The sequence below is a fragment of the Drosophila guanche genome, unplaced genomic scaffold (genome assembly GCF_900245975.1).
Source record: "Drosophila guanche unplaced genomic scaffold, DGUA_6, whole genome shotgun sequence".
Classification (NCBI taxonomy): domain Eukaryota; kingdom Metazoa; phylum Arthropoda; class Insecta; order Diptera; family Drosophilidae; genus Drosophila; species Drosophila guanche.
The window spans coordinates 3,549,532-3,575,954 of NW_022995748.1; the positions used below are offsets into that span (position 1 = coordinate 3,549,532).

The following is a 26,423-nucleotide window of genomic DNA, read 5'->3' on the forward strand; positions in this document are numbered from 1 at the left end:
TGTATAAAATTATGAATTTTAGCGTTTAGTTTAAGTGAAAAATTAGTTAACTGGTAGGTTACGTAGTTCAACTGTTTAAATGGAACGTTAAGTTTGTTTTTTCTTCGCCATATATATGTCACAATAGCACATGACAAGGTATATTTCAGTATGTTTGTGGTCCAGCGGTATATTGAATCGACCAATCCACGGTCACACTACTAGCGTGTTTTGTTTTCGTTTTTCCTTTCCAATAAATCGCCGATCGCCAACGCAATAAACAGTGCCAGCTGCTACACGAATAAGTTTGATAATTGAAACGCCATCGCCATGGGTAATGCGAGCGGTAAACGGGAGTCGGACAACATGTACACCTCCGAGGAGATGCGGATGCTGGAGTCTGCCTACAAGAATGCATCGGGCGGCGCTCTGGAAAGGCTGACCTCAGACCGACTTGTTGTGAGTGTTGAAGGATATACTATATGATCAATATGTGTGCGGCGGCCGCGGCTGCGGCCTCTTACCGCGTGCCATGTGTGACACGTGTCCGGGGTCAAAAAAATCAATGTAAATTGAAAGCAGATGCGGAAAAGTGCATGCTGCAGGCACGGTCAAAGGGTCAAGGTTTTCGAGCGGAGTGCCCATCCCTGCCTGCCTGCGTGACAAGTGAAAATGTGTGGGCTGTGCGGTTATCAGTAGTTTTCAATTGATAATTCCACAAGCAGCAAACACACACAACGTGCCTCATAATTTGTCTAATTTGTTTGCAGAGAGCTTGACGCTTTAGCTCCGTTCGGTGTTTGCTGTGTTTGCCTTTTGCTTTGTTGAATTTGCTTGCTAACGAATCACGAACTAATCGTGATTTTGATGGAAGGGGTCCCCCAATTAGGGCGAAATGAAAATTGAATTAAAAATAAACAATATTAACCCGTTTCGTGGGGCCCTTCTCTCAAGCACTTGGCTGGCTGGGCCGTTGTGTGTGTGTGTCAGCATATCGCAGACCTTGGAAGAATGTGCTGACAGCAGCACTAATGTCTTGTTTATATAGTAGATATCGCAATGCGAATTTCCTTTTGCCTATTGATGCTTATTATTTATTATGAAAACAGGAAACATGGTCCCAGACCATCGAACGTTCGCTGGCCGAGAGCACGGCTCAGTTTTTGTTTATTCCAACGAAGCCCGGCCAGCAAACTGTCAACATACCGCTGAAAAAGTTTGCCGAACCCTACTACATCATGGAGCGCGGCACGATGGATCAGAAAATGCACATGTTGTTGTGCTCCCTGCGACGAAATGGAGCCGATCACTTCAATGTCAAGCAATTGGAGCAGGTAAGCAGTGAATCAGATGTGCCAGGGAGCTACATTCGAGCTAATTGTTTGTGTCTGCTTACAGTATTTGTACTCCGTCATAAAGAGCTACGTGCATTTGGAGACCACGGCAAAGGGTTCCAGCATCAAGGACTGGCAAGAGTTGGGCTTCCTCACCACAGAGCGTTCGGCTTGCTCCCTGGCCAAGGGTCTGATGAGGAATATGGGCAAGGAGCTGGAGCATAGTATGCACAGTGAAGCACTGGAACGTTGGCTGCACGTCACTCCGCAGTTTCTGCTGATGTGGCGCGAGGTTTTCGTTCAATTGTATTCCCGTCATGGCGGCAGCAAGCGTCACATAATCAAGGAAGTGGAAATTCCCATACTCCCAGAGCTGTGTGGTATGGCAAAGCAATGCTCCGATTATCCCTGAGAAATTTATTATGCTCCACTTTTTGCAGATGCTCCCAGCCATAGTCAGTATCGCCCAATCATCGAACTGCCGCACGTCTTGTACATTAACGCTCAATTAACCCGCGAGCTGCGCCACAAGTGGCGTTTTCTTTTCTCATCGAAAATCCATGGCGAGAGCTTTTCCACCATGCTGGGCAAAATCGTGGACAAGGGACCCACGTTGTTCTTCATCGAAGACGAGGATCAGTACATCTTTGGCGGCTATGCGTCCCAATCGTGGGCGCTGAAGCCGCAGTTCTGCGGCGATGATAGCTCATTGCTTTTCACACTAAGTCCCGCCATGCGGTGCTTTTCGGCCACCGGCTACAACGATCATTATCAGTATATGAATTTGAATCAGCAGACAATGCCCAATGGCCTGGTGAGTCATGCTTTTATACAATTGATTGATTGCCCTTCTAATTACCGGTTTTACTTTTGTTTTTGGCTGAGCAGGGAATGGGTGGACAGTTTGAATTTTGGGGTCTGTGGATTGACTGCATGTTTGGCGATGGCCAAAGTGTGGAAACCTGTTCCACATACCGAGATTATGTGCAGCTAAGGTAAGCATATGAATACTTAATAAATGCAGCACTTAAAATTCGTTCATTTAAAGCAAACGAAAGCAGTTCAAAATACGCAATATGGAGGTCTGGGCCGTGGGCGATTTACCCGTCAAAGGCGAAGATGAAGAAGGTGGTGATGGTCAGGTGGGTCAAACCAAAAACATACATAAATTTAATCTTTAAATATATTTTGCAATCCATTGTAGAAACGCTCAATCTTAGATAGCAATTTGGAGGATCGCGCAATGTTGGAAATTGCCGGCAAGACAATGCATTCAGATGGTCTACGTGAGCCCGGCATGGATGATTGATATTATCTGAAAGCTAACCAAATGCAAGCTTGGTTTTATCATGTTCAAGAATTTACGAGACCATGCCCATTTTGGGTGTGCAGTTAAAATTTTTAATTCAATTTTACTTTAGCCTCCCCCCCCCCTATTGAAAGTCCAACACAAAAGAGAAACAGAAACACAAACACACAAAAAGTGAGATCCTGCGAGCAAAAGAGTATTTGTTCAATCCATTCCTACAAAACGTTTTGTTTAGCTATTAATGTTTATATATATATATATATACAGTGTATAATGGATATAGTTTATGTATGTAATACTGAGAGTATTGTTGTTGCGTTTTAGACCCTAAAAAGTGAGAATCTGAAATCATTTACAACAAAAATTCATAAGCAATGTTAGTTTGTCGAATTATTCTTTTAATCCTGCGTCAATAAAATGCAAATGTGTTTGCTGAATTCAATTTATTGCTAACAAATAACTAAAAACTAGAATATATTTGGACACACACCAAGGGATACTCTTGGAAGCGGAAACAATGTTAAGAAAATTCAGATGTATGTAAGTTAACATTTAAGTTCCACATGTAAACCACACAATGTTAAAGCCGATAATCGATGTGGGAGCTGTCTGGTGGGTTGTTTATATATCCACTGCATAGCCGGATAGGGTCACACCCGGTGCAATTTCCTCTTCCACATAGGATCCAGCCTGCTCGAAGGATCTGGCATTGCTGTTCTCAAAGCTGCGACCCACACTGGAGCTGCTCTGATTCAAGGGCGGTGCCCGCTGCTGGCCAAAGTTGCGTGCTATCCCATAGTTGCCCGACGAGCTGTTGTAGCCCTCATCCTCGTAGCGGCGTCCAGTGGAGCGTAGTTTGGGCGCCTGGAATGTGTGCTGCTGATCGGCGTCCGACCCCCGGCGATTGTTGAAGTCATAGGTGCTGGTCTCCGCGCCCCGAGGATAGTTTGTCTTGCGCAACATGGCCTTAAAGTTGAACGGAGGCTCCTCGGAGTTCTGCAAGGTAAAAATTGTGAAGGTTTTCCAAGTGCATAGTCAGAATTTGGACACACTTACATCTCCCATATCGTTGCGTGCCATGTTTTGTAGCTCCCTTATGGGATCTGAAGGTGGATACGAGGAGCGTTGCTGATAGTTACGCTGCTGCTGCTGCTGACTGGGATTATTCCGATAGTAATTGTTGGACGAGGGCATCGGTGGTGGTGGCGGTGGCGCCGCATAGCCCTTGAGGGAATTACGACGCGAGCCAGAGCGACCCCAAGATGGGTTGCTGTTGCTGTTGTAGCTGTTGTAGGCATTGTTGTAGGCATTCATATTTTGTTGCATTTGGTTTCTGCAAAAGAGAGGTTGATATTCGATCGGTTTTGGTGAGAATTTGTATCCCTTTACCTCCTCAACTGCTGTGGATCTCTGAAGAACCCTTGATTGTATATATTATCGCTCTCTCCCATGCGATCCCAATTGGTCTGGCAGGCCTGCTCCTTCTTGTAAGCATTGTAGGTCAGCGCACAGGAAGTCATCGAGGGATTGCGCTGCAGCGGACTGTCCCAGGCCTCATCGTCTTCGAGGTTCCGCACCAGCAGCTGATTGGGAAAAGTTTGCCGCGATATCGAATTGGCCGGATCCACCATGTACTGTGTGTCGTAGAAGGGTATTTGGTCCAGGCGAAAGGGCATCTTCTTCATGGGCACAGGCAGGGGTCCCAGCTGTGCGGAGCTTACCTCCCGCATGTTAATGCGCTCGAAGGGCACCGCTCGAGTGCACTTGTTCAGGCCACCGACCATGCGCTGGTTGTAGATGTGCACCTAAAGGGCGATCATTGAATCAGTGGTTCGAATGAGCGGCTCGAATCCTTACCTGCTGTGAGAGATTGACAAAGTCCTGGAAGCGTGCCGCTCTGTAGTGCAGCAGAACCTGGAAGATGGACTTCTCTCGCCACTTCTTGGCATAGGGACGAATAAAGTCGGCGGTGTTCTCGTTCCGTTGGCCCGTCTTCTCGTTGACCAGCGGCGGCAGGCGAACGCGGTCACGGAACCCACGATAGGCTGCAAGGAACAAAAACAGAGCAAAAAGAAAGTAAAGCGGGTCAGAGGGAGAAGTCACCTTAATTTAATTAAATTTTCATTTCTTTTGTATGCAGCACTTATAATTCATCCATCTCTCGCTCTATGGTGTCGCCTCGTCAAGTGTTATGTCTTCGAGCAGGAAGGGGGAGGGCCTATAAGCCGATTGGCGGTTGCCAGTTGCATCACAAAATGTAACTACGGAATGGGGTGGCAGCCACTAAGCGGCTTAACTATCCCTACGACCACCTGCCGCCTGCCACTAGTTTTGTAGTTGGAATTTTCTTGATTCTTGATTACTTTTGTTTGAGTTTTTATTGGTAGTAGTACGAGTAGTAGTAGTAGAGTATTATCGATCGAGTGCTACACTTCGATATAGTATTAGTGATATAATGATACGTGTACGAGATTACTTTATTGTGGATTCTCCTCTTCGGCCGATGCCTGCTCTATTTTTGATATTCGCACTGCCGCGAGTGCCTCATCCATGCGCGTCTCGAGAAACATTTCCTCGGCCTCGGATGGCGTCTCACTTATGTCGATATGCTCCTCATCGTACTCCTTAAGCTTATCAACTTGACTCTTTTTACCTTTTTGTATTTTGGCAGCAGCCAAATCGCCATGCTCCGGTCCCTTTTTGCCCACTACACAAACAGTAGAAAAGAGTTTACAATTTGGGGGTGCAATTTTCCATAAAGTTTAAGGTGGAAACTTACACTTGAAAACTTTGCCGCCCTTGACACGTTTTCGGGCTAAAAGTGCACGCATCATGGACTGCACTTTGATGACTTTCTTCACTTGCAGCTCGTAGTTTCTGGGGAGTAGACAAAATGCATTAAAAGATGTCTCAGAAGAAGGTTTAGTCCGGGGTATGCTACCTGGCCAAGAACTCATCGTTGTAGTAGCGCAAAAAGACTTTGGACTTGCCCAGAGCCCAGCCCTCCATCTTGAGGCGTAAGAATAATAAACGACAATTCTCTTTGGTCATTTCCACGGGCTCATCAAAGTCAAACGCAAGGAATTGATAGCTGTAAGGATATCGTATTTAGAGTCATGATAAAGTCAAGAGAATAATTTCTCCCACCGTCTCAGGAACTCATCGAAGCCCAGTCGAGAGCTGTAACCCTTTTGCCTGGCAATAACCGTATCGAGAACACCCAAAGCCTTCATCTGTTGCTGCACCACGTCCGAGTGGAAGGCACGCGGCTTGTACTCCAAATCCGCGCGTATGCAACGCACAAAGTGCACTCCCAGACTGGCATTTTGGCTGAGCATTTTGAGCAGAGTCAGGCAGGTGAAGCGGAAATTGGCCGACAAAGTGCGCAAATTGTTCACCTGTGAGATGCAGCCAGCACTCAGTGTGTTGAGGGCCTAAACGGAGGAATATTTGATAGAGTAATGTTTGGAGTTTTGATCAGGTTTAAACTCACATAAGACTTGCGCTCTGTTTCATCCTTATGCTGGACAGCCTCAAAGGGCATTGTTAGATTGCCAGCTTTGGTCAGTTGATTGGTGAACATGAGCATTATGCTCTCGTCCAGCGAGGAGCGGAAAGTCTCAATCATTTCCGGTGGCACAAAGTCACGATTGATGTCGGTGAAGGAGCGAGTATCGTAGATGATGCGCCCCGTATAATGGGCAACGGATAGCTCAGTGGCAGTGTGCTTCTTCACAAACTGGCTGTGTTTCTCCGAAACGCGATCTGATGCGAGAAATCAGCTGCAATTACAAGAGGTTTATATGGGTAAACTCACCCATAATCAAGTCCTGGTCCTGGCAAGAGCGTGAGGCATCGTCAATGATGTAGAAGAGGCCATCGGGTTTGGTCAGCAGATTATCCAGCGCCGTCTTGTTGTCATAGAAGTTCAGGTTGATGGTGTCTATATCCTCGGCCTCCATTTCCAGCATTTCACTGATGAAAATGCGCTGATTGTAGTGGTATTGCATCTGCTCATTCAGCGTGTTGATCATCAGCTGCTCCATGCCATTCCGATTGAAGCACTCAAAGCCGAACATGTCATGGATAACTATGGCATTAGAATCGCCACTAGGGAAAGGGATTAAAGATAGTTTTTGTGTTTCTTTTATAGTCTATTTTGTGACTTACAAGACTGCTCTGGGAAAGGACATGTTCATGTTGATCCTGTTGATAATAAAGTCCACCAATCGGGAGTAAATGGTGCTGGCCACAGCATCGCGTGCATCGCGCGCCTCCTCCGAGGTGTACTGCCGCCGCTCGGCCACACCGCCCTTGACCATTATAAAGTTGGTCAAGGACCACATGAACTTCTTCTCATCGACGCGGAGGAGGTCGGCAATGCGCGACACAATGTCCGTGTTCTCCACCTCGGCATATTTGCCGGATGGCCGGAAGCGAATGTTGCCAATGTTCAGGATGGCAGCCAGCACCTTGCGCACCGTCTCCAGCTGCTTGTGGCTAAAGTCCAGATCCCTGAGGATGTTCTCGAACTCGCGGAAGTGCTCCACATTGCCCTCGGGATCGTCGCGCCGATACTTGATCTTGGTGGGCGGCGCATCTGGTGGCACGCGCAGATAGCGATAGTTGCGATCGGCTTTCAAGTTGTAGTCCTTCAGCTGATTCTGCTGGTTGATGAAGTCGTAGAAGTAGTAGAAAATGTGGAAGTTGTGCTGGGTGCCATCACAGGTGGCCACGCGCAGCTTCTCCAGCATGTACATGTTGAACACGGCGCCACTCATCTTGCCCGTCTTGCCGAAAGTCAGGCAGTACTGCAGGACACAGCGGGTGGAGTCGTTGTTGACGGGTGTGCCGGCATTCACCATCATCAGTATGGCCTTGATGGAGGTCTCCACGCGCCCGGTGGCGCCTCGATTGCCAGCACCCAGAAAGCACAGATGCTTGATCAGCAGTCGGGCATTGGTGGACTTGCCCGAGTAGCTCTCCCCGGACAGCACAATGTGCTGGGGCTCGCGATGGTGCAGCATGTCCTGGTAGGCAATGTCAGCCACGGAGAAGATATGCGGCTGGTTCTCCGAGCGCGACTTAAAGCGGTACTTGGCATGGAACTGCGGGGGAATAGACTTTAGGCTGAGACAAGAGAAGCAACAAAGAGCAAACCTACCTCCGGTGGGAATTCACTTGGCAGCTCATTCGAGTTCAGGGACAGCAGAATGTCGCCTATGAAGCTGAACGATTCACCCGTCATCATGCGATTCCGCAGCGAGTCAATGATGCTCTCATCTACGGGATTCTCCAGTGCAGCCAAATCCTCGGGATACATGCGCTCCGGCTTGCCATCGAAGCGCTTGATGTAGCCGCGATCCACAAAGAGTTCGGGCTCCTTGTAGAGGTTCTTCACGTCCCTCGACAGCTCCAGCATTTCTGCGAGATCCGACTGCATCTCTTCCTCGTTCTCGATGAGCTCCGTGAGGAAGGGATGCTCAACCATCTCGACCATCATGGGACGATTCTCGGCATTCTTCTCCAGGCACTCGGCCACAAAGTCGTTGATCTGCTGGGACCAGTTCGTGGGTCGCATCAGTGTCGGCGGCGGATTCCGCACGATCTGGAACATGGCCCGCGTGGGATGCATGTCCGCAAACGGCGGCTTGCCATCGGCCAACTCAATGGCGGTGATGCCCAAAGCCCAGACATCTGCCCGCACGGTGATGTCGGGCTCCCGGGACTCCATGGCGGCCACCACCTCGGGTGCCATCCAACAGGGCGAACCAATGCAGGTGCCCCGCTTGCCCAGTGTCGAATCCACTTGCCGGGACAGCCCAAAGTCGCAGAGCTTCACCCGTCCGTTCTTCGTCAGCAGAATGTTGTCGCCACGGATGTCCCGATGCAGGACATGATTGCGATTCAGCTCGATGGCTGCCCGGCACGTCTCCCGGATGATGTAGGCGATGTGCTCCTCCCTCATCCTGCGGTCCAACTTCAGCAGCTTGTTGACCATGTCCACGGCGGTTCCGCCAGCACAGTACTGCAAGGATTACATTGAATCAGGACTCTTGGGGACACTCTACTCCCACACTCACCTCCAAGACGAACCAAATCTCATCGGGTCCATTCGGCTTCGACAGCTTGTAGACGCCATAGAACTCGGGCAGATTGGGATGTGCACAGTAGTCGCGGAGCGTGCGATACTCCTCCTCGATGGACACCTGATGCTCCTCATCGTAGTGCTGTATCTTCAGTGCCACCAGACGATCGTTCTCCAGTTCCTTGGCCCGAAATACTTTGGCATTGACACCTTGGGCTATCTCCTCATAGATCTCGAATTTATCCGTTGGATCCGGCAATTGCGAATATGGCAAATACATCCTGACTCAGTTTCCTTTTCCTTCAACGGTTGAACAAGAACTCTGTGGGATTGTTAATTGGTTTAAAAATGCAGAAAGAGCTATTGAAAAATTAGGTTTTGGGGTTCCGGGTCTGCATTGTCAGGGCTTCGCTTTGTTACGCAAGAACTGAAGAATGAACTGGGTTGGAAAGGGGCTTGCCTTGGCATATTTATGGGAGATACTTATAGAGGAGTGAAATAAAATCCATAAGAATTTTACTTTCGCTTCAATTGGAGCTCAAAAGTTACAGATACAAGAAAATTGGAAGAGCTTTAGTGGGAATATCCTCTAGTTCCTTCTCGAATCACTTCACTTGGTTTAGGTAATTGTTTTCTATCCAGCTTTTCAGTAACTTTCCAACTTTTCAACACTCTTCACATAATCCTTGATCCTTTAGCTCACACAGACCTCTGCTATTCCCTTGGTAGCTTGATAGTTATGTTGGTGTGTTTTTCCAATTAGAATTCCGAACCGACCGCACGCATGCAGCACGTATCGCTGCCGTAAGCCAACTAAAGGCTGGTCAAATGCATTCGCTGGTTTTTTACTATGGGCCTATCCACTCAAGGAAGGCAGGAAGCCCCGCAATCTCGATGCAGGCAGGCAGTAGCCAGCAGTGGCAACAGAAAACACCTTGGGCAACTATTTAGTCGACTAATTCAATTAGCATTGTCGACATTCACGTGCAGACCAAAACAACAAAACGTGGGGGAAAAGCTGGAAAACCGATTGAAACTCAGCTGATTGACAGACTAATTATGCATCTTATTATTTGTATTTACAAAATATATTTATATATTTTTATATATTTCAAAATGTCTTGAGATTGCTAAACTAATCATTGAATTTACACATTTCAATTATCGTTTTCGATTTTATGGTGGCCCTATAACATATTCTTTATTGTTTAATACTGATTCGTGTTAAGTTTTGTTTTGTTTAGATTGAAGAAAAGTCTTTTCTTATGTGATCGCTGGGGCGATCGGTTGTCCTTCTCAATTGCATATACTAATCCACTCCTCCACGTGGCACTCCTCGCACTCCACGCTACAGCACCATTGAAATTTACAGTGGCAACGCTCGGCACGTCGCTCGATGATTTGGCTGTGGCCACGCCCACAGCAGAGGGAGGCGCACCCATCGCTGGTTGTTGTATTTCGATTGCATTTGCGACCCACTGTGCCTGGAATTAAAAAGATAGTGCGAGGGGAGGGAAGTTAGAAATTGAGTTGAGGTTTGGTTAAAATGTTTCCTAAGTGAAAGGACTCTCAATAATACTTATTGGAGAGTGCACTTTCACTTAATATAATAATTATATGATACTAGTTGTCATATCTCTTTTTAATTTGCCTTCATTACAATTTGACTAAGTGACAGCTCCGTCGCTGCAGGCGACTATGGGCGACTATTAAAACTCCATAAATAAACTATTAAACTAAGGCCTATAAACAAAGTATTATAATTGTTGTACGGACGATAATTGCCAACGTTAATTGCCATCATTTGCCTAGACACGACACGACGTGGCACACGGGGCACATGAATCAAAACGCCCAAAGGGGATGGAGCTCGGACGACGATTAATTATAAATTTGCGTCGTAATTAACACTTTTAAACTGTTTCCCCGGCGTGGAGCGGACTTTGATAATTTGCAAATGTGTCAACAGCAAAAATGGCCAACAAAAATTGCAAGTGGCACTTAGATGTGGACGTGCCGAGCCGAGCCCCAAAACCCGAGCCACATCTCAACAGATCAGCGTTGATCCAAGTTGATCCGAGATGGAGCTGAAATGCTGAGGCTGCTGTGCGGCGCATGGGTCGTCGCTGTCTGTGGGTCGCAACATTTTGCTGTTGTTGTTGCTTTTGTTTGTTGTTTTTGCTGAGTTATGTGGCATGTTTTGGTAGCTCGTTTATAAATCGTTTTTCTCTTTTTTTTTGCTTTTTGTTGCTGCATTTTTGCTGCTGCTGCTGCTGCGGTTGCTGTTAATTTGCATTTGTGATTTATTTATTAGAGCCAAATCAAATTTATCGCTCGAGTCGTATCTATAAATCATTTTTAATTAGTTGAACCAAATTTGACGACAACAAAACTGAAAATTAACCAACTAATGGGTAATGGGAGCTGTCGGGTTTGTCAGCCTAATATTTCCATTCAAAGTCTCCAAGCTACAACTAAATCAGCTCATTCATAGTGGCGCAGCCTAGCGCGAAGCCACATTAACTGTTTATTCTTTGCACTGCAAACTGACACAGGAACATATGTGTGTATGTATGTATGCATGTACGTATGTACATATGCATGCATTGTCAATCGCATAAGCTTACGAGCGACAGCGGCCGTTCTTTCGTCTATCTATCCCGCCTTCTTCGTACGCGGCTTAGCAGCCCCAAACTGTTCTTACGCTCTCCCTCGCTTCTTTCGATCTCTCTCCCGCTTGCATTAGGGCACGGGTAATTTGGTGCGCCTGTATTTAACTGTAAATCTTTATCTCGTCATCATTAACGCACTCACTTTCTATCGACTTGTTTTCGATCAGCAGAAATAATGGTCAATGAGATAATGTTCAAAGACTCACCCTGTATATCTGCTCCCAGATCCCGCTCGCAAAAGTTGGGCGAGCGCTGATAGTAGAACAGGGATGTCTCCAGCTTGCGTGCCATTCGTGCCGCATTTTTATCAGAGTTTGGCTGACGCGTGCCACGCACCGAGCCGAGATCATCGTGCCGCCTCGTCCCGTGATCGCCCGCCGGGCCATCGAGCGTGCCAGACGCATCGACGGCATCCATGTCGGAGGACGAGGAGCCGGAGCTGCTGCCACTGTTTGACTTTTTGTTGCGGGAACGCTTCAGCACAACGACGGGCTCGCCATTCCCCAGATTCGACTGATCCACGAGTATGGCCTTACGGAACTGATGCTTCAGCACCTTGCCGACAACATGGAAGTCGGGGGCGGACTTCCAGCAGGTCTTCAGCTGACAGCTGCCGGACATGCCGTGGCACTTGCAGCGGAACTCCATGTTGTTCGAAACGGCCTGGAAATGCATAGGAGATTAGGAAGATGGAAAATGGAATGCTGGAATGTTGAAAGGACCCACCACTCTGCCTGCATGATTGTTGTGCAGATTGATCTTTGACTGGATGTCGCCCGCCTTCTCGCGGCAGTCGAGAAAGAGCTTGGAGTACTCGACACCAAAGTCCATGTTGTGGGAGCAGCCGCCCCACTTCCAGCGGCTGGCGATCTTCGAGCGTTCGTACTTCTTCTCCTCCTCGGGTGTTAGAATCTGGTTGGTCTCCAAGTACTGCAAGAATTGCTTCTTCTCCTTGTCCAGCGACTGGCGGAGGTTCTTGTTGAGGGTCTTCCGATTGATGGTCGGATCACAGCCGCAGGACATCAAACGGCCTTGACTGCAGGCCCTCGCCACGCTGTGGGCCACCCCGGCAGCCGAAATGGCAAAAGCAAACGCACTCTCCCTGTAGCCTAAAAGCAAAGAAATATTTCTTCATGATGGCCATAAAGTGGGAGACGCTTCCACCCCTGGGGAATCATTCGATTGGATTGGATTGGATTGGATTGGGGGGAAACTATCGCAATTTATGCGGTGTTATTTTTAACGCTGCATTCGAAGCAGCGGTGGGCCGCTCTGGGAATATCAGCGGCATTTCGACTTTGACATGGTCTGGACAAGCGTTCAACCAGGCCACCAGATCGTTTTTAATGATGCAGTGCAGTGTGCCGCACGAGTGCGCTGTGTCCACTGTATCCACACACCCACAAGAGAGACACAGAGGGGGTGAGAGGTAGACAGAGAAGGAGATTTGATATTTGAAATGCCTTATGCAGCAAAAGCAACAGCAGCTGTCAAATGGCTGTCAAAAAGTTGACGTTAATCATGGCCGACATGGCCATGAGTGGCCCCAAAGTTGGCAACATTTGTCAAGCGATTGACATGCAAATTGTCAGCGCCACTTTGCATAAAACCAAACTCAATTCAATCCCAGATCAGAGCCCAAACAAGAGACCAGCGACAGTACATATGTCAATGTGACAGGCTTGCATCATTCTCGGGCGGGCCCCCGGACGAACACTCCTCTGCTCCGCCTCAGCTGTCAAACAATCAGTCAGTCAAGCCGGCCAGTCCGTCACTCAGCTCGGGATGCGCACGAATGCAAATGTCAATGTTGTGACAAGTTGTCGTGCCAATCCGGATCCAGCGATCCACCGATCCACCGATCCATCGATCCATCCATCCATCGATCGTTCTAAACTGCAATCGAAGGTGGAAGTGCAATGGGAAATTGTATGTGTGTATAGCGCGCATTTGATTGACGATTAAGACGCCATCAATCAATGCATCAGTTCGAACAGTAGCCTCGCCAAAAGTCCACCCCACCCCAAGACCAGCTCAGCTCCTGCTCTTCCCCTTCATCTGTGCGGATCTCTGCCAACTTGTGATTGCTGATCGCTGATCGCTGATCACGGACTTGATTTATGCACGCTTTGTCTTGCCCCTCGTCGAGCCATTTGCAAATCCAAATCACATCATTGCCAACAGTTACATTTGACAATGCCTTGGGGTCTCTCTCTCTCTCTTGCCCTCTCTCTCTCTCTTGCGCATAAATTGGCAACAAAAAGCGATCGAGGAGAGACTTCGCTGGACGCTGGCTTGGCTTGGCTTGGCGACCTGTCTCTGTGGCGACCAAGTCTACAGTCTACAGAGTACCCTGTCTCCAATGTCTCGTTGTCTGCCGTGTGTTGCAATCCCAAGTAATTGTTTGCGACATACGTCGCTCGCTTGTTGTCACATGCATTTGGCTGGAACCCAGAGAGAAACACACAGAGAGAGCTGTAGAGAGAGAGAGAGAGAGAGAGAGAGAGAGAGAGAGAACTGCCCGAAGATAAAGGTCGATCGTCGATCTTCAGTCGTACGTAATCCTTTTACTACTTTTGTGCCTCATGCCCCATCCTCAGTTGATTGACAATAATGCATGGTAGCAGCAGCAGCAACCAAGATCAGCGATCTGCAACGACGATCTCTCAACGACGATCGACGATCGACGAGTTCCATAAGTTATAGTAGATACGAGTATGTATGCAAAATAGTTGACCTGTCCGTGCGCCGTTTCGATTGTCAGTCATTGTGCGCGGACTCGACTCGAATCGACTCGGCGACTTGATTTGTTTCGTTTCACTTGGTTTGCTCCAAGCGATCGCTGGCCCGATCTCTGTCCATCGATCCCTGACTTTGTGGCTGCCTTTTGTGCCCTTATAAGTCGTACCTCGTCGTCGTTGCACGCGTTGCTGTTGCCTGTCAATATTGACTCTCGTTATGTGCAGTTCCTTCCTTATTTAATGGACGCACGAAACGGACGGGTTGACAAACGGACAGTGGACACTGGACAGTGGGACATTGCGACATTGGTACACTGGGACAGACGTACGATCCTCAGACATGTCGGTGACATAAGCCTGCGTTTACCATATTCGATATTGGATGAAGGCTAGTCGAGAGTTACTTGGAAGTGCTGCTGGTGTGGCATGCATTTGGAGATTTATGGTTTAGCATTGTTTTGTGGCAATGTTGTTAACTTTAACTTTAACTTTAACCTGCTCGTTTCTGTCTGGCATTTGGACCGATCATGATGGCCCACTCAAGATTGTGGCAGCGGCAGCGGCAGCGGCAGCGGCTTTAGCCCCAAATGCAAATAATATGCACAGAATTTGCTGTAATGGAAGTATTTGTGGGCACAAATGAAGCACCAGAACCACTAATACTTATTGCTGGCCAAAAGATTCCTCAGCCTCAGCCTCCAACATAATCACATCACTGACTGGCTGCTGGCCCAGCCAACGACAATGAAAATGACAATGACAATGTTGGGACGGCAATGGGATTGTGTGCATCCGTATTCGATCCGCTCCCATGGCTGTCTTCCAGCCCATTCGTTCCCGATCCCGTTCCCGCTCCCATTCCCCTTTTCCACTGTACGTTGTCAGCGGCTGCGGCAGCATCCGTCAACGGAGATAACAATTTTTTAAATTGAAATTGAATGAAGTGGTTTGCTTACAATATAATTTATACGATGAATGCAAATAAATTACGCCGGACTTTACGGCCAGACCGAAACGAGATGAGCACCAGCTCTCAGTCCTCAAGCCTCTCCCTTTTACTTCAGAAGTCTCTTCTGTGGCTCCTGTTTTGCTCTTGTCCGAATGTCGCATTGAAATTTGTGAGAAATCTCTTGAACAACGTCAGCCATACACTCGTACTCGTATATCGTTTGCATCTGGATTGCCATGCCGCCATTTTGAGCATTTCCCATTGTAGTTTCCTTTCCTTTGGCTCCCCTTTTTTTTGGTTTCGTTATTTTTACAGCTCTTGTATGATGCATAGTTTAACTAATGAAGCATTCTGTTTAGGGACTGCAAAACATTCGCATAGAAGTGGCAAATTCCTCTACCATATATAGAGGAAAATAATTTAGTTGCATATAAAATGGAAGAATGAAATAGGAAGCCAGAAGGGGAATGCTCGTACCCATTGATAATTGTATGATTAAAACGTAAAATTGTTTCAATGAGCCACAACAAAAGGCAGTCACACGTGCCTTTATGGTTTGGAAATACTCAAGTAAATTAATTTTCTGATTATGAAATGTTTGTGTATTCCGTAGAGTCGAGACTTATTTCAGAATGTAAAACAAGCATTATCTCAATGAACATTGCACACATTTAAACAGTATTATTAATACATTTATTGCTAAATTTTACTCCATGCATGTTGCCTCACATTCACGCTGGGATTCGAAACGATTTTCGTTGCCACCGCAGCCGCCCCAGATGAACCTGGTGCATACCCTGTTCGCCGCATCGTAAGACCAGCGGCGCATGGCAGCCCTGCAAAGTCCTCGCTGGGAATGCGGAAGTTCACAGACATCTGCCAGAATAGAGGGTAAACCTTTAGTGGCAGATAAGAGGGAAAACTCAAGGAGACAGACCGATTTTTGGACCCAGACCCACGCCCATCGAGCTGGCTGTAAGAGCAGCAAACACTAGCAGGATCAGCAGGAGCTTCATGATGGGATGTTGAGAGGCTAAGAGATGGCAGTTAACTGAATTTAGCTGAGGCAACAGTCTATATATTTATACTGAATGCGTTTAGTTGCTCATATAGGAAGTCAACAGCAAGAGGGGAGTCACAACAGTACAATGATAATGGGTAGAATGATAACAATAAACCCCTAAAGAATATGTTCTACATTGATTCCAGATTCCATTCTCCATTGAGAATAGCCCAGTTCTTGGCGAAATTGGGTTGCGAAAAGTACAATATGGAACTTTTATCGTATAATTTTGTTAATTTTGAAACGAAATAATTTCCGAGTTAATTATGTCAAACATTCAGAGTAATTGTAAATCATGTAAAACATCTAACCCTTCAATGAGTCATAACAAAAGTCTGTTAGAAATGTAAGCGCTAAAGCCGAAAGCCTTGCAACTTTGCACAAAACTAGAGAGAGAGATCGGCGCCTGTGATCAGAGTTCCCGCTACTTGTTGCTTGGCCAACAAAAGCGGCTTAGAATGCGGCATGCTCTTTGTAGATGCCCCACCGTTGGCGATGTCGCAACGCCACGGGTGAGTGTGTGAGATCTATCCGTCATAAGGCACACGCCGCACAGGCAACCGGCAGCAGAGGTTTGCCAGAGCCACTCGTAATACAATGCCTCGAGGACAGATTAAGATATCAAAGTCAAAGTTCGTATCGCCGCCGTTTCAGATGCACCGGACTGTGACAAAACGATGGACTGGACCCCAAGCCCAAGTCGCAGTCGCAGTCTCAGTCAACACTCCTACTGGCAAAAACATAGAAATTTGATCTAGTCCGGGATCGTTGTGGGGGCATTAGAAACTGTAGATGCTCCTGCTGTGGCTTTTATGCCATGTCGTGTCTAATAATGCGACGGTTAATAGCTTTGGACATTGTCTGCTTGACCAAATGTCTACCCGCTATGGGCAATTTTAATTAGACTCTTTGCCTAGCGGTTTGCGTGTGGGCCGACAATGTGTCCTCTCCCCTAGTCCCCCACTCGACTCTCTACCGCAAAACCCGTTGACAGTTGACTTTGGCCATAAAGCGATTTTGTTTGCGTGAAAGCTGAGCCACGCTTACTGCACATTTTAGTGTCAGCTTAATGGCTTTTGGCCATGGCTACCAGAGGCGGCCAGAACCTGGGAACTTTTCCTCCTTTTCTTACCTTTCTTCAGCAGATTGGAGGCATGCGGATTGCGGCTCTTCGTGCTCAGCGATGAGCAGTTCCAGCGATGCCATTGAAACTGTTCAAGAGAGAAAATATACCATAAATAAATGAGCATTTGCAGGATGGTCTTGTAAGTATGCTATGGAGTATGCTTTTCGGTCGAGAATTGCACCTGTATTTGACATTCACGTATGGCCATATCGAGTCCTTCGAGTGCTGCTGCTGTCACATCACTCGCCTTGTAGCAGAGCTCCACTTGATCCTTGGTGAGACCAGGCACTGAACGGCAGGTGGCACGACCATCGGGTAAGCCATAGAGCCTGGAAGAAGCCAAAACATTTTCAAATATTAGAACAGATTTTTACCATGAGAATGTTTCCCATGTTTTAGCTTCCCAAGAATCTCCTTTCCAGCTAAAGTTTCGAGTCCTCCATCTTGGCAAAGCTCAAGCATTGCTGAGAATTTCAATTCCAATCAAATTTTAATTACAGCCACCACAGTTGGCAATTAAACTCGAACCAAAAACTGGAGCCAACGAAAGTAATTAACCTTGAGGTTCGGCGCACACAAACCGCAGACAAGACACAAACCCCAAAAATACTCCGAGAGTAAAGTAATTTAATTTTATTTATTTACTTTTTGTTGTATTTTGGTTTCACTAGATTTGAAATTAAATTTGCTTCAACAGATTTAATCGGGGAGACACGAACCCCAAAGACAGTAGACAGACAGTAGCTGAAAATATAATTTCTGTGGGCAAGTTTGTCATAAATCTTTTTTGAAATTGCTGAGCGATGAATCACTGGCTCATCATTCGTCGCAAGAAGCTTCCAAAAATTGTGCGCTTGATTCTTTTAAATATGAAATAGACCAAAGGGGTCTGTACTGTAAATTATATTCCCAGGTCTCTGTGGCTCTGAACTCATTTAAGAGCGCGCCATGGCATTCAAGGTCAGATTGGGTTGAGCTGAGTTGAGTTGAGGTGTTCAGATCTTGGGCCAGAGATACAGATACGAGTTTCTTGTGTGTGTGTGTGTATGTGTGTGTATGGTGTGCGCTTGAGTGAGTGCCAGTTGACGTTGGACAACTTCATCGAGTCTGTGGCAGTGGCTGTGGCTGTAGCTGGGATCTCAGACCATTGCCACATCGCACATTGCATCGCAGCACATCGCATCGCTACGTTGATCTACGACACGCAGTTGTGGTTTGTCGGTCGGGGAGGAACACCGGGCGTATACGTGATGCTCGATGGCGTCTGCCTTCTTCGTTTTGTAAATGTATATTTTCTTAATGCCTAAACTGCCGCAGCCGCCTGCCCGCGCCACACTCCCCGCTGGGGGTTAATTGTGGCACGTCGCACCGAAACACTGTCTCAAATGTAGAAACGTGCCATTTTCACACACGTCCTACAAGCTGAAGATTTAGAGATCCTCATCAGCATTGGGCATCATTTGTATGCCATTCACGGGCAGGTCTGGCCGGGAGCAGGAGCAAGAGCAGGAGCAGCTGCAGCCGTTTGTCTGGCCAGCACAGATGGCAACAGATTCGCAGAGCAGGTTCAATTTGTCGCTAAAAAGTTGGCTTTTGCCAGCTTACCACTCCCATCTCTCTCGCTCTCTCTCTCTGCATACAGCCTATTATCATCATTTGCTAATCAAGCAAACAAAACTGCAATTTATAAGAGTAAAAGAAATATCAACAGGGTAGAAAACGAGATGATAAAAAGTGGAAATACTACAGACAAAATGCATTTTAATTGGCTGACGTTTCCGAGATACGAATATACTCGCAACGCAATGCTGGGCATTCGCCCGGCCCATCCAGCATCCAGACATCCAGACATCTCCGTCCGATAAAGAATTTAAACTGATGCACATTTTGTTAACAGCTTTATAAAGCATATGGCTTTTAGTTACCATTGCCAGTGCCAGTGCCAATGCCATTTGCCGACTTCAATAAAACTGATAAGCAACACAGAAACACACAAAGTGAATGAGGCGAGCCGCCGTCGCGTCCTCTGAGTCATGCATTTCAGCAGCTCCAATCGGACAATCCAGTTCCCAGAGCTACAGAGCTCCAGCGATCCTGCGTATTTCACGCGATGCGATAGCAATGCAATTGATTCGCTTATAAAATTTATCGATCTGTGCTGAGTTTGTGCCCCGCTCCCCATGCGAACTCGAAAGACGTTCCGTTTGCTTATCAGACCCAAAGTGTTGGGGCTTTCGAGATAAAAGTCGGCATTGGCAAACTTTAAATTTCATTTTGATTTTCATAACTTGAACAGGCCACAGACTGCTCTGCTGCTGCAGTCCTTTCTCACGCTCGCGAGTTCTATTGAAATGCCATAAAAAGATTGAGGCTTTAATAGGCGCCGCCAGAGTAGACCCGAAACTCTTTCGCTTCTGGCTTGGCCTTTGGAGTCTGTCAAACGGTAGCCCATGCATAAATCAAGGATTTTTGTGTAGTTCGCTGAAGGCATAAACCGAACAATATATCTACACACAGACATGACCAATAGCCATAGACTTCAGCCAGTAAAACAATGTTTCCCAAATACGTAGCAAGAGATGCAGATACAGGCAGGCAGGCGGACAGACAGAGATTGAAGCATTTCAGACTGGGTAGATAACTTTGCTGGAGACATTCCTCAGCAGCAGTCCGGGGGAGCGGGGCGACCACAGCAACAGCTAGGAATGTCTTTGATCCAATCCGACTAAACAGGGTGACCTGGCAGCGGGCTGAGACTCGAAATACTTCATCTCCATGCCTCCCCAAAAAGGAGTCTCCAAGTAATTAAATCAAATTATCGCATTCCTTGAGCAGATTTATATTTCCAGCGAAAGTCAAAATGATTCACTCGCAGAAAGATCTTTGAATTTAAATTTCAAGAATGATCTTTCAGTCTCCATAATAATTATTTGAAAAGTGTAACAATAAACTGGCAAGTGTGTAGTGCATTTATTTCCTATTTATAAATTATGTTTGCTGTGCAGGAACATGGCTGATGCGCTGCTGAAGAGACTGGCAAAGTAGCAGCGGTTCGGGCTGCGCATACGCCGGGATACGCTGGAGGACACTTGAACGTGTGAAATCCTGGCTGTGGCATGCAGCTTGTGTGTGGATGCACCCAATTAAGTTGCAACTGCAGTGGCCTGGGGCAGCAAGAGGCGTGGCAGCTTGACAATTCATTTGCATTTCAAACGGCCAAATTGTGGTGCACCAACACCTGACTCGTGCTCTGGTGTGTGTCCGTGTGTGTGTCTGCGCCTCATTATGCGTTGCAATTATGACGTTGCAACTACAAGGAGGTGGATGACGATGACGATGCCAACGAATTGCAGGCTGCACTTCAACTGCAGCTTCAGCCACAGCCTGCATTTTAACCGTCTCGAGTTGACTGCAACGTTCGCTCGCTCGTTCGTTGCATCTCTGCTTGCAACGTACGTTCACTGCGCCGTTGTCAACAAGCAGTGCAAAAAGTATGTTGACAACCCCATGCAACAACAGCAACAACAACAACAACAAGAACAAGAGGAACACGAGTAACGAGATTAACAAGCTGCAACTACTAGGCGAGGCAACCAGTCAGGCAGGCAGCAATGCAGGCAGCCAGGCGGCAGTCCGGTGCGGACAGACATCGCACTGCTCCGCCTGACTGACTGCGCACCGAGTACACCGAGAGCTGAGGCCCAGGACTGAGACACGGATTGACAGCGGCCCAGGCGCATTATAAAACTTGAGTACCAGGGACCACCCTGCAATTGAAATCAGCTCAATTGTGTGTAGGGGCCCCCATGGTACCCCCACCACGAGTAGTGGTGCAAGTACAGAAGGGGGGCACCAGCCAGAGTCACAGTCCAATCATCTACTGCGGATTGAGTAGTCTACTGAGGAAGCCTTTGGCACTCTTTTTTGTTCGCTTTTCAGCGTTCCAAAATGGCGATTTGCTAACGCGTAGGTTGCCATTTTTTGTTTGGATTGTGGTAAGTTTTTTTGTTAACAGATTTTGCGAGAGAGAGAATTTGCGGAGAATTCATAAATCCATTCAAAAAAGAATTTGATATAAATCTATCTGCCTGATTTCTATTAAATTGCCATATTGTAAATATTATATCTAATTTCGGAATAGATCAATGGATATAATTGATAAATAAACCCATATTTAATGCAGTGATAATTCATAGAAATATTTCATAATTATTTTTCTCCGTGTTCTTGATGGCTCGGTATTCTTGATGGTTTCTACACAGGTAACTGCTGGCCTAAATTTCCCGAAGCCCTTCTTCTAGTTCCCATCCCAGTTGCACATCAACCAATTGTTCATTTACTCTGCCCCAAATGCCCATTCTATGACGGAGAATCATGTGTGAAGGTGCAGACAGTCTGCGCGCCACCATGACCGCAACAATCTCATGCTAATCAAGTACAATTAGGTAAGCTTAATTCCCTAAACCTATCACTAGATCAATATTAATTATGCCAACACCTAGCACTGACAGCTGCTTCTCTCTGTTTCGCCTTCAGCCTACGGACGGAGCAGCATCAGCGGCAGCCCCCTCAGCAATTGATTAATTTGTTGTCGCTGCAACAGCAACATTAACCCCTAGTCGCTGATTGTTGCTGCTGTTGGTGGAGCATGTCGTTTAATTAATTAACTCGCCACCAAACCAAGAGCAACAGCAGCAGCAACACACAATATAACATGGGGTAATGAGCTTGAAGCTTGAAGTTAATTTGTTGACAGGCTATTTACACTCGTGAGTTTTGCTTTACATACTCGTAAATTGTAAGTTGTGATGGATTCGGTCTTAGATGGGACGTGTGAGAGCTGCTCTATCTTCCAGCTACTTCGTACTTACCAGCGTGTGCAGCAGGCCAAGATAATCACAACAATTAAATGCAAATTGCAATGACGCGTTGCGGCTTGTGTGCCAACCACGATGGTGTTGCTTGTGTTGCTGCTGTTGGTATTTCCTGCTTCTTGCTGCTGCTGCTGCTGCGGCTGCTGCTTCTGGTGGTGGCCTTTGATTGTTGCTTCTTGCCACACAGTCATCGCTCGGCTTTGATTTGCATAAATTTTCATACAATTGTAGCCAAATGTTTAGTTGTACAACATTTTTGTTAATCAATTTATCACTGCTCTCAATTGTTGTCGCTGCTCGGCTTGCTGTTGCTGGGTCGGCTGATGTATTCGTTTGCTGAGGCCAGGCATCAGGAAACATTTTGTTGAGCACATTTGAATTATCTTGAACAATTTCCTTATGGATTTTTATCTCTTAGATTGTTTACATTTTCAATATTTTTTTATGTAATTTTTGGAAATGACTGGATATTGATTTTCTGCGGGGAGTTGAAAGAAAGTTTTTATGAATATTAGAAATTTATTTGAAAATTCTTTGTTGTATTTTAAGACAGGTATTGTGTTCAAAGTTCTCAACGAGATGGTAAATATTGCACAGTTATTACTCCTTTTTTTATTTACGGAAAATGTTCCATCGAACTTGTTCTTCTTTTCTGAGTTGCTAATCCTTACACAGTTTTAAATATTTACTAGATTGAATTCACTTAAATTAGCTTTATGAACACACATTCTCCAGAGGGTTTTTCTTCCTTTTATTTTTGCACACGTTTTGCCACAGTTTTCATGGTTTTTCACCTCCTCTTCATAAACCTTTTTAGATTGACCATTCACCGATATATTTTGTTTTTGCCTTTGCCTTTGCCACTGGCTCTCTGGGCTTTCAACTTTGAGCTCCGCTCTCCGGCTACTGGCTGGCTTGCCAAATCTTTTTCTCGTAATCTTTGTCGTTACATTCGTTATTTTTCCTCTTTTTCCTCTTTTTTGTGTTTTGTATTTTTTTCACTTACAATCGTTTTCTGGTGGGTAACGAGAGGAGACTGGGCTTGTACGATTGGCCTGTAATACAAGTTTTGGATTCTTGTTGGTTTTGCTTCATTTCATAGTTTTTTTCCCCCCCTCTATCAACCCCTCTTATTGTTGTCCGCTGCTGCTTCTGTGTGGTTTGCTTTCGGGGTTCGATTCGATTTGTGGTTTTTGTTGGGAAAGTTATTTCTTGGTGTGTGGCAAATGGCCAGCGAATGGCGGCTATTATTTTTATTTGATTGGATTTCGAGTTGTTGTTGATTTAGTTAGGCAGAAAAATTGTTTACACTTGGCAGAATTTAAACGCCTTTAAATGTTCCTCTGCATTTTGCAAATGGCTTTGGAAATCTTTTGATTTAAAGTGGTTTAATGAAATTAGGAACTTTTCGTATGAAAATTATCTCATCAGATTAGTTTTTTAAGCTTTAGCCTAACTGTAAATTAAGTTTACTTATATAAGTTTAACCTTTTTAAGTTTTTAAATAAGTTTCTAGTACATTATTTCCTTTAAAGATCTCTTTTTGGTTTTGATTCAAAGTTGGTGGATACAAGTGACAAATTTAAATAATGTTCAAGGTTTGTTTAATGCTCTAACAACAGATTAAATTAACAAAAACTTATTCACCGTATCTAGAAATGTTTCAATTTTTAAATTGAAAATTTCTTTTAATATTTCGTTGATTTTGTAGTGTAAAATATTTAGATTTTCTTTGGTTTTATGTAAATTCGTTATGTATTTTTCGTTAGTTGCAATTATTGAATAATTATTGTTTTATGTGGATATATTTCCCTAGCTCGGAAGACACAGGACACGAACGTCCTGTCAGGGATGCGAGTCGCGCGACTATGAAACGAGCGTTGAGCCATCCAGCCTCTAAATGCAAATTAAATTTGAAATATTTGAAACAGAAGCAGGCTGGCTTCGTTGTTATCGGCATCGACATCGTCCACGTTCACGTCGTCGCACTCGTTATGCTCGTCCTCGGCATCGTCCTGTGTGCATTTTGCTTCGGCTGGGATTTACGAACGGATGTGGCACGGGGGTATGGCTGGAGATGGCTGATGGGGATGCGTGCGCGTGTCTTTGTTTGGGGTGAATGTGATTTTTATACGTGTCCTGGCTGCTCAGCGACTGGCTGGCGAAAGTAGAAGCACATCAAAGGATAGACACACCTTTACACGTACATTTGCCCACGGATATATTGAGGCAGGGCTGCTCATTCTTGTGCATTTATCGCATGCGAGAGTATTTCCTCCATGTTTGGTCCAATTAACACATTGGAATAGTCATGCCTGGGATCAGGATATGTTGGTGTTGCATTTCATTGATTCAAGATTTAATCTTTGAGCTTGACACCTGTCCTGGTGCCCTTTAAAGGCTGATTAAGCAGCTCCCTGTTGCCCACATCCCGGCGCGGGGTGTTTGCCACTCTCCACGTGTTGTTCTCTGTTGTTCTTGTGGCAAGGACACACGACCGAGTGCCACTTCTGCTGAACATCAAAGGGTTAACACACAACAAAAGTGAAACTGGTGCACTGCCTCGCCCCCTCCTGGCTCTGCCACTCTCGCTCTGTCTCTCTCTCACTTCCTTCCTTCCCATTGTTGTGCTCTCAAGGACTCCAATTATTGCAATTTCGTTCCTTTGTTGTTGGAGTCTTTTTTTCTGTTGCTGTTTTGTTGTTGTATGCCTTTGAAATATGCTAATTTCTATATGGGCTGGCGGCATGAAACAAAGGCCAGGGCAATTGATTCACGTCTGGTTCCTTAGTTAGTTCAAGGACCAGTCGCAGCATCAGGATGGTGGGGGAGAGAGAAGTATCTCAAAATATGGGTCGTTTAGGCTGTCAGTTTTTCTTTTATTTTCCATTTGACTCTGTGTGTGTGTGTGTGAACTTAACCCTCTTTGACTTTTCCTTTGCCACTTGTTACACTTCAAAGGATTCACGCGAGCGGCCACACACTTGTTGCCAGCTGTTCTACGAGGCAGTTGCACTGCCAATATGTTGTGCATTAGGATTGAGAAGTTATCTTTAAAGAGTGCAGAGTAGATAGCAGTGGAAATAAGTTAAACTTAAAACTGGTAGCAGCTTCTCTTGTCTTCATGTCAAATTACCCACTTGAAGTTCATTTTCTGGCAACTCCTGATGCACTCCACTGTAGTGTACATTAATTTCAGCATACTTGTGTACAATGTTAATGTTTAAGCTCATTAAAAATTATCCGTTAACAGCTCGATGCAATGCAACTGTCACATACACACTCCCAGTGCGGAGTGTGGAGACTCCCCACTCTTCACTTCAAACCACAAAGAAAACCACAAAAAAAAACAGTGAAGAAAAAAACCAAAGAACGAGCATTTGACCATCTCATCTACCGCATACAGTTGCCATGAATCACCATCACCTGGCTGGCTGGCGGTGGCTTCATCCACAGCTACAGCCAACAGTCTGTGCCTGTGCCTGTGCCTGTGCCTCGGGGTCTGAGGTCTGGCTGAACATCCATCAATGTGCCGTTGACATTTCCTTGGACCGTTGACAAGAATTGTCACAATAAACAATACAACCACGACGACGGAACGACAACAAGAGCAGCCCGAAACAATGATGGCAATGAGAGGAGAGGACACGTGACGCGATGAGATGAGATGAGATGAGATCAGCGGCAGGGCAGCCAGCAGTCCGTCCAGATCTGGGGCAGGAGCCGGAGCAGGGGCGAATCAGCATGATGATTAGTTCGGTAAGTGGCAGCGCTTCGCTTCTTTTAAGGACTGGAAAGGGGCATCAGGAGAGCGCATAAATTACCGAAAGGATTAGCCAACCAGACTCAGACAGCTGACAGGGGAAGGGAGTACACGGGCAGTGCGAAGGCAGTACTGGTACCCCTTTAGTAGAATTGTAGAGGGTAGAATTGTTGTTGTTGCTGTTGGCCAAATATTCAGTGAACTGTAAAGGGATTCCTGCGGAACGGAAAGGGGTAGGAAGTGCCGGGGGTAAGCCTGGGGTAAGCATCATGTTAAAATTAAAATCAGATCAATTTCACAGATATTAACAGGGATAACTGTATGTACTTTTGGGACACGACCATAGTCAGGCGCAAGTGTTGATGGAATACGAGTACCATTGTCATCAAGGGGTTGCTTTTGTTATTAAATTTTCATGCTGGAAGCGATATTACAATGGGAATACTCTGACAATGTCAACTAATTGTGATTGTTTATGTTGTTTATGCAGCTAAATGTGAGTTTTATTTTGATATATAAACTTAG

The 26,423-nt window shown here is 46.0% G+C and overlaps 4 protein-coding genes across 5 annotated transcripts; 1 reads left to right on the top strand and 3 right to left on the bottom strand.

Annotated features, from left to right (window-relative positions):
- Nucleotides 1-221: 221 nt before the first annotated feature.
- On the top strand, nt 222-3,059 carry LOC117584023 (MTOR-associated protein MEAK7). The gene is made up of 7 exons (XM_034272760.1): nt 222-438; nt 1,089-1,313; nt 1,378-1,693; nt 1,754-2,127; nt 2,202-2,308; nt 2,362-2,455; nt 2,518-3,059. Exons 1-7 carry the CDS (start codon nt 310-312, stop codon nt 2,620-2,622), a joined length of 1,350 nt encoding a protein of 449 aa, XP_034128651.1. The 5' UTR covers nt 222-309; the 3' UTR covers nt 2,623-3,059.
- On the bottom strand, nt 3,051-9,561 carry LOC117584022 (neither inactivation nor afterpotential protein C). Of its 2 annotated transcripts, XM_034272757.1 has the most exons (14): nt 9,420-9,561; nt 8,706-9,032; nt 7,787-8,650; nt 6,793-7,730; nt 6,440-6,732; nt 6,116-6,387; nt 5,770-6,056; nt 5,564-5,713; nt 5,402-5,499; nt 5,276-5,329; nt 4,480-4,667; nt 4,012-4,427; nt 3,679-3,955; nt 3,244-3,618 (listed from the first exon to the last, which is right to left on the bottom strand). In XM_034272757.1, exons 2-14 carry the CDS (start codon nt 8,988-8,990, stop codon nt 3,244-3,246), a joined length of 4,497 nt encoding a protein of 1,498 aa, XP_034128648.1. In that variant the 5' UTR covers nt 8,991-9,032; nt 9,420-9,561. The 2 variants fall into 2 exon arrangements, with proteins under 2 accessions (XP_034128650.1, XP_034128648.1); XM_034272759.1 differs by lacking the exon at nt 9,420-9,561 and having other exon boundaries at nt 3,051-3,618; nt 8,706-8,990.
- A 350-nt stretch (nt 9,562-9,911) lies between these two features.
- On the bottom strand, nt 9,912-22,526 carry LOC117584145 (protein Wnt-10b). The gene is made up of 6 exons (XM_034272905.1): nt 22,133-22,526; nt 17,443-17,590; nt 17,268-17,346; nt 12,109-12,491; nt 11,589-12,045; nt 9,912-10,194 (listed from the first exon to the last, which is right to left on the bottom strand). Exons 1-6 carry the CDS (start codon nt 22,354-22,356, stop codon nt 10,007-10,009), a joined length of 1,479 nt encoding a protein of 492 aa, XP_034128796.1. The 5' UTR covers nt 22,357-22,526; the 3' UTR covers nt 9,912-10,006.
- On the bottom strand, nt 15,743-16,106 carry LOC117584146 (kunitz-type serine protease inhibitor 2-like). Its single transcript, XM_034272906.1, has 2 exons — nt 16,010-16,106; nt 15,743-15,948 (listed from the first exon to the last, which is right to left on the bottom strand). The coding sequence occupies exons 1-2, from the start codon at nt 16,086-16,088 to the stop codon at nt 15,779-15,781; spliced, it is 249 nt and encodes an 82-aa protein (XP_034128797.1). The 5' UTR covers nt 16,089-16,106; the 3' UTR covers nt 15,743-15,778.
- Nucleotides 22,527-26,423: the final 3,897 nt, after the last annotated feature.